The sequence below is a fragment of the Bos taurus genome, chromosome 4 (assembly GCF_002263795.3).
Source record: "Bos taurus isolate L1 Dominette 01449 registration number 42190680 breed Hereford chromosome 4, ARS-UCD2.0, whole genome shotgun sequence".
Lineage (NCBI taxonomy): Eukaryota > Metazoa > Chordata > Mammalia > Artiodactyla > Bovidae > Bos > Bos taurus.
In genome coordinates, this window is record NC_037331.1 from 36,379,587 (window position 1) to 36,391,892 (window position 12,306).

At 34.3% G+C, this 12,306-nt stretch overlaps 1 protein-coding gene across 4 annotated transcripts in view; it reads left to right on the forward strand.

Moving 5' to 3' along the window:
- SEMA3A (semaphorin 3A) overlaps positions 1 to 12,306 on the forward strand; it is a 554,797-nt gene that overhangs the window by 295,918 nt on the left and 246,573 nt on the right. For 3 of the 4 annotated variants that reach the window (XM_010804145.4, XM_024990793.2, XM_010804147.4), the window contains one exon: positions 4,699 to 4,891. In XM_010804145.4, the coding sequence (XP_010802447.1) occupies positions 4,780 to 4,891 (112 nt within the window). In that variant the 5' untranslated portion in view covers positions 4,699 to 4,779. Of the gene's footprint in view, positions 1 to 4,380; positions 4,892 to 12,306 lie in introns of those variants that run through there. The other variant, NM_001276701.2, reaches the window with a different exon arrangement.

Consider the following 12,306-nt stretch of genomic DNA (forward strand, 5'->3'; position numbering starts at 1 on the left):
TCTGATCTTCTAAAGAATGTTTTCACCCACACATTTCTTTTTTAGAAAAAAAAAAAAAGAGAGAGAGAGAGAGATTCAAATTCCCTTACCAGAAAAACCCTCATTAAAAATGAATTTCCAGCATGAGATGTCAGAGCAAGGGCAAATGTTGTACTCTGACATTTGCTATAATTCTGTTGATCATAGGCCTTTCTCATATACTAATGAAGCATTCCTTTGAAGACAAAAAAAAGGAAATAGCAGATGTTGAATAGAAACTAATACAGTTTGTTGGTTTTTTTTTTCCCTTGACTCAATTGAATAGCATCTTGGGAAGACTATGGAAATTTTTATTTGTTTTTTAGTATTTGTTTTCCTTCTTGGTGTTGTTTTGTAGGAGAGCTGGTTATCCAACGCGTTTTGAAATTCTTAACTCAGTAGTTTCTCTTAAAGAGGCATCTAGTTCTGTGGGTGGCACACATTTTGAGGGTGTTTCTAGATCTAACCGTGGTGGAGTGGGATTGCAGGGAGAGACAGGTGTGTTTAATGATGTACACTGTAACTTCTAGTACATTTACTCCACTCAATCTTTTAATTATATCTGAACAATGTTTCTCCTTATATTCTTTTACGTACAAATATAGCAAGTATTTTTGCCTACCACTCACAGAAAGTATCAGGGTGTCTATAAACTGGAGAAGCACTTGAAATACCATCTCACAAATTAGAACAATTTCTGCTATTAAATCACAATGTTTATTACCATCTCAGTGTGTTTTATAATAAATAATAAACTATATGAAGTAGACATTTAAAATGTACACATTGCTTTTAGCTAATAAACGAAAAGATCAAAAATACATTTCCTATGGGAAATTGCTTTAACATGTATTTTCTACGACTATACCAATCTTAATTGAGAAAGAAGAGTTAACCAACCTGTAGTGAAGTTGGAAGAGTTGCTTCTCTAGAAAATCAAGCTCACCACCCAGAAAACTGCCTGTCAGAGTTTTATACTTGGAAGTCTCTGTAATCCATCTCAATATGGAGTGAGGCGAGATTAAAAACTACAGATTTATTTGACAGAAATGTATACAACAGCATGATCACCATATTAAACACCTGCTCAAATTTGACTCTGTAGCAGAACTTAGTCACATCTGAAAACTTGAAATTTAAGAAGATATTAGGAGCTCAGTTGCAAGTAGAGTTAATTATAGCATATGATGTAGATTGTGGGTTAGAAAATAATTGAAAATAGAGATATTGCTTTAAGAGAAACAAAATAAGATTTTTCACTTGTACCTTAAAAATACAGTGTTAAAAGGTCAATATATTATTTCTGACTTTTAAAAATTTAAGTAATGCAGTAAGATCAATGGTTAATGTGGTAAATACAGCAGGCTTGACTGTGTCAGGGCTGAGTTCACATATTCTCAGAGTAGGGAGTGATGTTTCTTAGGAGGTGAATCAAAGTCCGCATTTCAAGCATGCAGATGTTGATAGATTCTGATAAACACCCACCCAAGTCCACCTCAACTTTGCACCTACTTCAACTGAGAAATAGGTGGCACAGTGGTAAAGAATACACCTGCCAACGCAGGAGATGAGGGTTCAATCCCTAGATCAGGAAGATCCCCTGGAGACAAAAATGGCAACCTTCTCCAGTATTCTTATCTGGAGAATCCCAAGGACAGTCTTGGGACTGGGGGCTACAGTCCATAGGGTGACAGAGTCAGACACGACTGAGCGTTTACACACCCTGTGTACAACTGGGAAATAGGTTTAACCTTGATTATCCCTCACATGTTTGGTGTATAAGGAAAACATGGAAAACAACTTTATTTATCCCCAATGTCAATTGAGAAATCAGTAGAAATATAATATAACACATACTTTGGTAAATATTTTTCAGGCACGTAGTACATTCCTTCCTTCCTCCCTGCCCTCCTTTTCTTTCTTTCTTTCTACATTAAAAAAAAAAGTCTATCTGTGGTCACACTTTTCTATTTTTATAATGTAATCAGTCTAGAACAGTTATACTTACATAAAGAACTTCCTATTCTACATGTTTTGAATTAAAAAATCTACAGAGAAGTAAATGTGAATTCATTAAACTTTCAAACATTTGAAAAGACCTAAAGATCATAAAAATTTCAGAGTAAGAAAAATATCAAATGCAAATAAATACATTAGAGTTTTTTAAAAAAAGAAACCTGTGTTTGGATATAAACATGGGGGTGTCTATGGTACCCAATTCTGACTTCAATTTTAAATTATTTATTTTAGAAAATGAAATAATTCTGTCCTGATTTTGTGGTCCAAAATATAGATTGTCTTTCTTCTCCGTGGAGTCAATTCTCACCCTCTTTTATCTGAATTTTACCTACAATCTTTTATTTTTCCTGGAACACATCAAAATGTTTCAGGATTAGACATTACACAAGTGAAATGGATACATTTCTAAATTTGCTTATCCTGTTTAGTTTTGACAAATATAAACTTGCTCTCCTACTTGAGGTAACAAGAGCAGGAGAAAAATAAATATTTGAAATACATATTAGTGAAAACGGCACAACTATTTAAAGTATTTAAAATAATCATATGTGATATTTCGATAGAATAATCCATTAGTCCAATCTCCTAAATAATCCCAAAGTGACATGAATTCCTCCACAGAATGAATGTCTATAGAGAGTAATCCATGGAAGACAGACAAGCCTCTTGTCATTTGTAGCCTTAATCCATTGCCTGGAGCATGAAAAGTGCTCAGGATAACAAGTGTGGGAATCAGTAAAATCAACATTATTTTTGGATTTTATTTTCTTAACAATACTGACTGATCAATAGGCTTGTGGGAAGTGACAAATACAATACGGTCTATTTGATGAATCAATCTAATGGAGTAGACACGGAATTCCTCCTCCCCTTCACCCATTCTCCCCCCTTTAAATCCTTTTCATTCTCCTCCTCCTCCGCCGCCTACTCTCAGGCAAACACAGACACACACACACAGACACACACCCACACACACTTGCGCACAGAGAGAGAGCTGCTCTTTCTCTATTGGTCTGTAGACATTAAGTAATGAAAGCTGTAGTGGCAATGCTCAGGTCATTTTTTTTTTTTTAACATATGAATACTAAACCACTTTCAATGAGTGTTCATGTTTTTAATTGCAAACTCACCTTCTCCTTTCAGCCAAGTAATTTCCATATTATTGGAACCGTCCTCTCCTCTGTATTTCTAACCTGTGTGTTGTACCTGGGGTGGGGGGAGGGTGCAAAGTAGAGAGAGTTGGGGAATATAAAGGGAAAATTCTTTGATTTTTATGCATCCTTCCTACACACACACACACACACAATCCTATATAGATATCAGCTCTGAGAAAAACTGAAAGAAAAATAGAAAAGGAAATTTAAACACCTCAGACATGCCCATTTAGGAAAGAATTAGTGGTATTTGTAGGACTGCAGAAATACATGCGTGTCCACAGGAAATTTAGTAACCCTTCACCAGCTCATGAAGACACAGAGATACTCTTTATGTTGGTCCTTGACACTCAGCAGGGACTTTTGTGAACTTTTGTCATCCTCCTCTGATCTTTAAACCAAAACTAGGGAAGTGGCTTTAATTAATGAGATGTGATGCATTAAAAACGTTAGCCAGAGCATTCCAGAAGCTGAAAAACCGTAGATGTTTTTAAATTCTGAGTATCCTTTTGAGAATCCCTTGTTGTAATTTATAATTCTCAGTGGACCTATATTTGTCTCGAACTGATTGTTGAAATGGGCTTTACTAGGAATTTCTTCCCTGAAATTGCAGTGGGGCGGGGGAGGGGGTGGTTGATCCAAGGGGGTTTGTTGGGAGAAGGGAACAATCGCTAACAAGGCTTTAAAACCTTCAGTGGTTAAAGTTATACTGATGAAAAGGACAGACATATATATGCATATCTACATATGTATACAGGCATAAACATACATATACACATACACCACACAAGTTCAAGCAGAATTATATAATGAGCGTGAGTTGTAAATTATGTAGGTAGCAGAATTCAGATTGTTTTCTCAAAATTGCACCTAAAAATGGCTATAAAACAACGCTTGCCTTGGGAAGTAAATTTATAGCTACATGCCTTTCACAGGCACGCCGGAGGGTTCTGCTCCCGGCTCTAATCTCTACGAGATGTTTTTTGCATGTGTTGTGTGACACGAGGGAAGGGGAGTGGGTTGAGCTTGCCTGTTCTCCCATTGTCAGCCAGTCTAGTGAGTGTTGGGAAAACCTGTCTGTGGGATCTTGTGTCATCTCTCCCTACATGTGTACAGGAAAACTCCGCGCTGCTCACGGTTCCTCTCTCTCTCTCTCTCTCTTTCTCTCTCTCTCTCTCTGTTTCCCTTTCATTCTGCTTCCCCGGAGCCGGAGCCGAATGAAGCAGGGAACAGGATTAGAGTCCGCCAGCTATCAGAAGAACCTAGATAAAAGGAACTGCTTCTTAAGCACCACTGCAGCAGCCCTTGTTTTTTTTTTTTTTTTCCACACAACAGTTGTGCCTCATTATCCGGTGCCTGGCTCGATTTTTTTTTTTTTTTTTTTTTGAGGGTTTGAAGTTTCTGTGCTTCAGTGACTGTTACAGAAGAAGAGGTGTTCGTGTTGCCTGGAGGTCTTGATTGTCTGCATTTATGAATGAAACTGACCTAAATCACCTGTTACCTCCAGTTTCCAGATTGTTTGAACTTCTCTGGCCGCACAATACAGGACGGGAGACTGAAGCAGCATAGGACCCACAGCGTCTGCAGCATGGGCTGGTTCGCTAGGATTGTCTGTCTTTTCTGGGGAGTATTACTTACAGCAAGAGCAAACTATCAAAATGGGAAAAACAATGTGCCAAGACTGAAATTATCCTACAAAGGTAAGTTTTTCTTTTCCTTTTATTTGGCTAGCTTTCTAATGCCCCGCTGCCCCCTGCCTTTTTATTCCTTGAACTCCCTCCCAACCTAAACCTTAAAACCTTGAGTTTAACCTGAGAAACCTTTGTGATTGTGTGGGTCTTTTGGAGATGATTGAAACACTTTTTTTTCTTTATAAAATCATGCCTTCTGTTGGATATATGACAATTTAAATGCAAACAAAGAGCATTTAATCACATTTGCAGAAAAGAGCTGAATGCCTGGTAAATACAGATCTGTATATGTGATCATATATCCTGTTAATTTTTCTCACTCTACTCCTGTTAAAGTATTTTTTAAAACCACTGTTGCAACAATGGTCTCTTTGTAGATGTGAATGCCTCACATACAATAATTGTTATGATAAATTATATTTTCTTAGTTTTAGACAGTAAATGGTTAATTGTTGTCATGAATATTCAGTTTGTTCAAATCTGACAATCAGATGCTTAACATAAGCAGTAGATCATGGTTTGCCAAGAGAATATAAACTGGAAAGAACAGACTAGTTTTTCTACAGTGTTATGATTGTACAAAAGACTGTGTATTTGGCTAATTGGTGTAGAGCTAAAACCTTTGAAATATAATGTTATTTGACTCATGTACTTGAGTGAGAACTGAAGAGATACTACTTTCTAGTCGTACAGCTAGTTGTGTGAACTTCTTTTCAAAACAAAGTCTAAATTTAAGAGGGGGAATAAAAAGCCTTATCACATGGTTGGTCTGGCTACATTTTAATGTATATGCTTGTTTTTTAATGAGGATTTTAAAGAAAATATTTGTTCTACAGTTGTTTAGATAGATTTTATAGACAGATGTGTAAAATCATGCTAATGTAAATTCTAACATGATGTATATAAATTTAATGGAAGAAAATATTTATATAGTGAGATATTATTAAAATGGAATTGAAGATTAAACTGTTTTAACTCAAGCAGTTTTACTCCCTAAGGTGTTGCTTTCTTATGATTCTCAAATTTCTACAATTGGGGGTGGGGCAGTGAGAAGCTTCAATTATATTCTGTTTTTAGCCTGTAATATGAAAGAAAATTATTGAACCTCTCTGTAGAGATGTTTGTCTGCTGTACATTACCTGATGCCAGAAAATATATTCTTTAATTTTCACATGATGGGGAACATCTCTTTCTGAATACTCTAGGGTGAGTGAGGACCACAAATAAGAAAGACAGATGTAATTTTCACACTTTTGGATTAGAAAATTAAACACCTATTAATGTGTTTATTTAGATTTATTACATAAATAAAATACATTGAATTGGAGACTATATTTTGGTATAATTTTTTGGTTTTTAAAATGAGAATGAATTTTGAACATTAGCAAGCAAAATTGCAATTGTATTTATATAAGATTTTTAAAAATAACCAAATAGTAAGCATTAAATATTTAATTAAATCCCAGGTATATCTTTATATAGTAGCTGTCTTTAAATTATTTACCTAGTATATGATATTATGAAATCTCTGTTTTTGTCAGTTTTTGCTTTCTATTTTTATCCTCTGAGAGTAGTCCATCCAGTAATTCTTAGGTTGGTGGTCCAGTTTCTCCAAGTTTATATTTCTTATGAGTGAGTTTTACATACAAGTTTAGTTCCTGAAGGTGTAAATAAGTATATGCTATAATTTTGGAATAAGTTTTAGATATGACATGCCTTTTTAAAATCTACTGTACTTTAAGATACTTGTCTAAGTGCTAAATAAATTATAAAATTGAGAATTATGTTTATTTATTTTGCAATAATTTTATTTCCATGTTAATGGATTACTCTCCATTAATGGAAGAGGCACCAGTTTTTCCACATATTAGAAGATAGCATTTCATTACAATAGTCTTTTGTTATACACAAGTGCTTTAAACTTGTCTAAATGAAGTGAACTGTATATATTGACAAGACGTGTACATCTGACACTGTGTTTATGAGCTCTTCTTAGTAATGGTATCCATTAGACTTATTCTGCTTGCCTTTAAACCAAAAGCTGCCTTACAACTATATAACAATCTATTGATGTACCTAGAGCTTGACAATTTGGTAAAACAAGCTGTGAAGTGAACAGCAAAAAGAATAAAAGGGATTGCCCAAGCAATTTTCTTCTATCATTTTATTGATACATCATTACCTTTTTTCTCTATATGTAGACTTGTTTTGTCAAAGCAACTGTCTGGTAACCAATTGTCAGTACTTTGTTACTAAACTATAATAGAGATTTTTTTTTTTAGTTCCTTCTTTTTCCTCCTTAATTAGATGTCAAACATGGTTAAAACATTCACTGCTTTGCCCTTAAAAATATTCTAGCATGATTCATGAAGAGTTAAATCCCTGCCAACTCTAATTTCCCATGGTCACTTGTTTTCAAAGATCCACCATTAAGTTAACTCTCTCACTGCTCAGGTTGCCAAGACAAAAAGTTTCAGGCAATCACTGTGCTTACTTTCTACTTGTCATCTTGTCTGATAGGAGATAAAAGAGATTTGATATGTTAAGTGAGAGAGAAAAAGAAGTAAAAAACAAGAAGTAGACTTTGTAGTAGACGTATACACATATCTAATAAGGTACCTCTTTATTTTCTAGGGAAAAGTAATAGAATAGATGTTTTCAGGACCATGTGGAGAAGTGATAATATTAGAAAAATGGGGTATGCTCACTTTTCCTCTGAACCAATCTGATTTAGAATCCTTGTGGGGGAAGCAAATGTGAGAACTCTATAAATCTCAGCAGTCACATACAAATTATCCTCAAGAAACACTCGATCAGAGATAGTTTTCCCTTCCTTAAATTCATAGAACATAGCTAAATGTTAAAACTTTTATTTTTAAAATCAATGCATAACTGTTTATTTCCCCTACAAAACTACTGAAATTTCACTTTTCCCATGAAATACCAGAATATCATAAACTTTTCCTTTTGGAGTGTGTGGTACAATGAAGACTTCAGAAAAACCTATGGAAATCATACGCAAAGAAATTAGGTTTGGGGTTTTAAACAAATGACAAATGTTCCATCACTCAATGCAATGAGCTTTTCCAGGACATTGTGTGCTTGAGTTTTAGTAGAAATCAAAGACATATGCCAGTCTGAATATGATGGTGATCATGTGACTCCAAAGATTAAATCAGTTTCTTTAACTTTACCTTCAATAAAAGACTTAATAAATAGTACTTAAATAAATAGTAGATTTTTCAGAGACTTTCTTCTCATATTTTGTAAAAGTTTCTTTTCACAGTCAAATTGTATAATTATTGTAAGAAAGGGGTTATTAGATAAGTCAAAATTCTCAAACATCTATTTCAGATATATGATGATGTTAAACTAAACATTATGAATCAATTTGCAAAGCATTTTTTATTTGCCATTATTCAATACATTATGACCACTTCAAAATTTAGTTAGTATGAATAATGATTTACTAATTAAACTTGTTGACTTTTCAGAGATTTTGATTACTACTAACAAAGCACAAACATATATGCATAGATATATATATATATATTCAGGGCAAATAGATAAATAGATATTCAGGGCAAAATTTATATTAATATTTTAGTGTTAATAAAAGCAATCTTGGTAAGTTGTAATAAAATGCTTTATAAATAAAATTTATATTGGTTTAAAAGACAGTCACACATTAAATTAAATGTATATGTATTTTAGTGGGCATGAACATTTTGAGTTTCAGGAAAACCTTTCAGAAAGATCTCAAGTATTCGAATAATAATATAAGATGGAATTTGCCTTGTATTGGAAATCTCCTCAGAGATAAAATGGAATGTGTCTATGAAAAGTAAGGGTAATATATAAATATTTTCACAGAGCAAAGATGTTATAAATTCTTTGCAATACCTTTTCTCCAATAGTCACTGCATATTTGGCATCAGGTTTCTTTTTTGCTGATTCTCATTTAGCATGGTCTTTTCTTCTCAAATTCTATTATCTGTACAAATCATCTTTTGATTCTGACATCTTCAATGTAAGCACATGGAAAAGTTGAACTTTTTATTTATCTACTCAACAAGTATATCCATGCAGAATGATAAAAAATCAAAATAACATGCTCAGTCTCACATCTTGTGATTCAGTGTTGATCAGGTCATATGAGAGCTAGTGAAAGTCTCAAGTTGAGGCTTCCCTGTTTATAGCACCAACCAGATTCAGTGTAACTTTAGCAAGTAAGAAAATGAATGAGCCCACAAATCCATCCCATGTAAGACTAACCCACCAACTTCTGATGATGAGAGGCAGTCTTTAATAACTTAAGGAAACCTGAATACTGAAGAGATGAATTCTCCAATTCTAACTCTTTTAGGTTGTTTCTTTTTATATAAACTATATTTCCTAAACTCAATTATCGTCAGTGATATGAAGTACCTAAATATTTAGGTAACTAGATAGAAGTATAGATATAACTATAACTGATTTTTCTCTTATTTCTAATTAACATACATCAGTCACACATGATTTAAAAATATGTTGTGATTTTCAGTCAATTATATTTAAATTCTATATTTAAGAATGAATGCTACTGAAAGATTTGTCAGGAATAAATTTAATTTGAATCAATTCATACAATTGCATATGTTCCCAGTAACAAAATAAAAGTTAAACTGTTGGTTACAGAGCATAATCCATTTATGTTTAGTGTGAGTATATAATTGTATTTCAGATGTGATCTTTGATAACATAAAGTTATCAAAAAATTAAAGTCAGCTGTAAAAAATTTTGTGGCTTAATTTCTTATCCTGATTATTCTCATTTAAACTTCAGCTACACACCTATGTATCAGAGTTACCAAAATCATAATATCATACACACCTTTATATCTTTTTGATGAGTTGTAAGATCTAAAATCAGGCTATTTTAAATGAAATTTATATTTGAGCATGTTCCAGTCTTCCAGTAATGAAGTAAAATTTTAATTAATATTTATCTAGCAATGTTCATTTGTAAAGCCATGATATTATATCACAGAGACATATATTAATTGACGAAGACATTGTACTTCATCATTAAAAAAAAAAAAACTATGATAAAATGATCCATTAATGCAAAGATGTAAGTAAAATCTCCAAAATATATGACATATCTAAGTTTAATTCATGCCATGAAAGCTTATTTTAAAAAGGCCAGCAGTTGTAAACATAAATTAGAATCAGTGAGTCTTGGGATGAATTTTACCCATCAAGACTTCTAAGGTGCTATTTAAAGGAATTACCATGCTTTGCAGTTCTGTGCTTCTGCTAATAGGTGGCACTAGCAATTTGTGACAGTTCTTTCATTTAGTTTGGAGAATGGGCAGGCTGCTGAGACTAGTACACACAGAGTAATGTGGGGAAGCCAAACTTGGAAAAACTGGAGTAAGAGTCAAGCATGCACAAAGTAGAAGCATTAGTTAAAACAGGATTTGCTACAGAGTTTGATGTGCTGTTTGCATTTGTTGGTACATGAGTGAGTGAGTAACTGAAAGCCACTCAGTTGTGTCCGACTCTTTGTGACTCCATGGATTATACAGTCCATGGAATTCTCTAGGCCAGAATACTGTAGTGGGTAGCCTTTCCCTTCTCCAGGAGATCTTCCCAACCCAGGGATCAAACCCAGGTCTCCCACATTGCAGGCAGATTCTTTACCAGCTGAGCCATTCTAACCCTCAAAAAGTAAATTTTTATAACCAATAAATAAATAAATAATGTAATATAACTTAAATGAGAATTTACATGTGAAATTGATCTGTAAAGTATAAACAATCATAAGTGAAGTAGTGGTATGAACAATCAGAATAATGAAAGGGCAGTGTCCTGTGGATATACATAATATATGTGTGTGTGTGTATATGTGTGTATACATATATATAATTATTTTAAGCCGGAATTATAAAATGGGCTTATCAGCAATGAGCCTGCCTGCCTGTGGCCCACTATTGCCATCATTTACAATTGGAGAGTAGCTAGTTGAGAAAGTAAAATAATGTTTAGAAAATTATAATCAGTATATTTTAAAAGAATGACTCCTCTAGATTTGTAGGTTGTTTTAAATTATTATCATAATTAAACATACCAAAGAATCAATAAATTCTCTCTGACCCAAATAAGTCTAAATGTCTCCAGTTACTATCTCTTCTATTGCCAAGACATAAACATCAGTATAAATAGAGAAATTGCCCACTATTTCCAAACAGTAACAAAGCTGGACTCTGTCAAACCAAGGATAAGAGGATATACAATTTATACTTGAATTAGGGAATGAAGATAAGCAAAAATAAAATTCTGTTGATACATATGAAGAATGAATTGGTCTTAGTATTTAACACAAGCTTAGAGTAAAACTGAAAGGAACCACAAATTTAGGGAGTTTTGTCATCCCCTGAATGAGTCATTAAACCTACATTTCCAGGTTTCCTTTGCTTGAAGAGATATGGCATGACAAACAATGTTGACCAAACCTTTACAGTAACTTAATTTGTCGCCACAATCATAAACATGTCTTTGGATAAAATATAACATCACCCCCTTGAGTCTTCATCAGCAAGCTAAATGAAGCTTAGTTCTATTGAAAATGTCCAGTGAGTTCTTTAGTCCGTAAAACTACTTATGTGGATCATCTTTGTCGTGTCAGTTTGAGAATTTCTCACAGGCAGATTGTTTATCATTATAGTCTCAAACACTGGCACAGTCACTCATTGAATGAACTTGTTCTTCATCATGTATACCTTGTTTCTAAACACAAAATATACCTGTTTATAAATGAGTACAAAATTTAAGAATTTTAATACATAATTCATTATAAGTGAATTGTAATTGTAACATGGTAGAGAAAGTAAATTCAGTGCCAGATACTAGAATAGGAGGATATCAGAGGAGGCATTCAGATGTGCACAAAGAGCAGCTGCTGCTGTTGCTGCTGCTGCTGCTGCTGCTGCTAAGTTGCTTCAGTCCTGTCCGACTCTGCGACCCCATGGACAGCAGCCCACCAGGCTCCGCTGTCCCTGGGATTCTCCAGGCAAGAACACTGGAGTGGGTTGCCATTTCTTTCTCCAATGGATGAAAGTGAAAAGTGAAAGTGAAGTCACTCAGTCATGTCTGACTCTTTGCGACCCCATGGACTACAGCCCACCAGGTTCCTCTGTCCATAGGATTTTCCAGGCAAGAATACTGGAGTGGGTTGCCATTGTCTTCTCCAACAAAGAACAGTGGTATCTCCATAAACAACGTCTCCCCTGAGCCAAGCATCAGGAAGACTGCTGGAGAAGTGCATGGGAACCTCCTCCAGTATTCTTGCCTGGAGAATCCTATAGACAGAGGAGGCTGGCAGGCTACAGTCCATAGGGTTGTAGAGTCAGACACAACCGTAGCAACTGAGCACAATTAGCC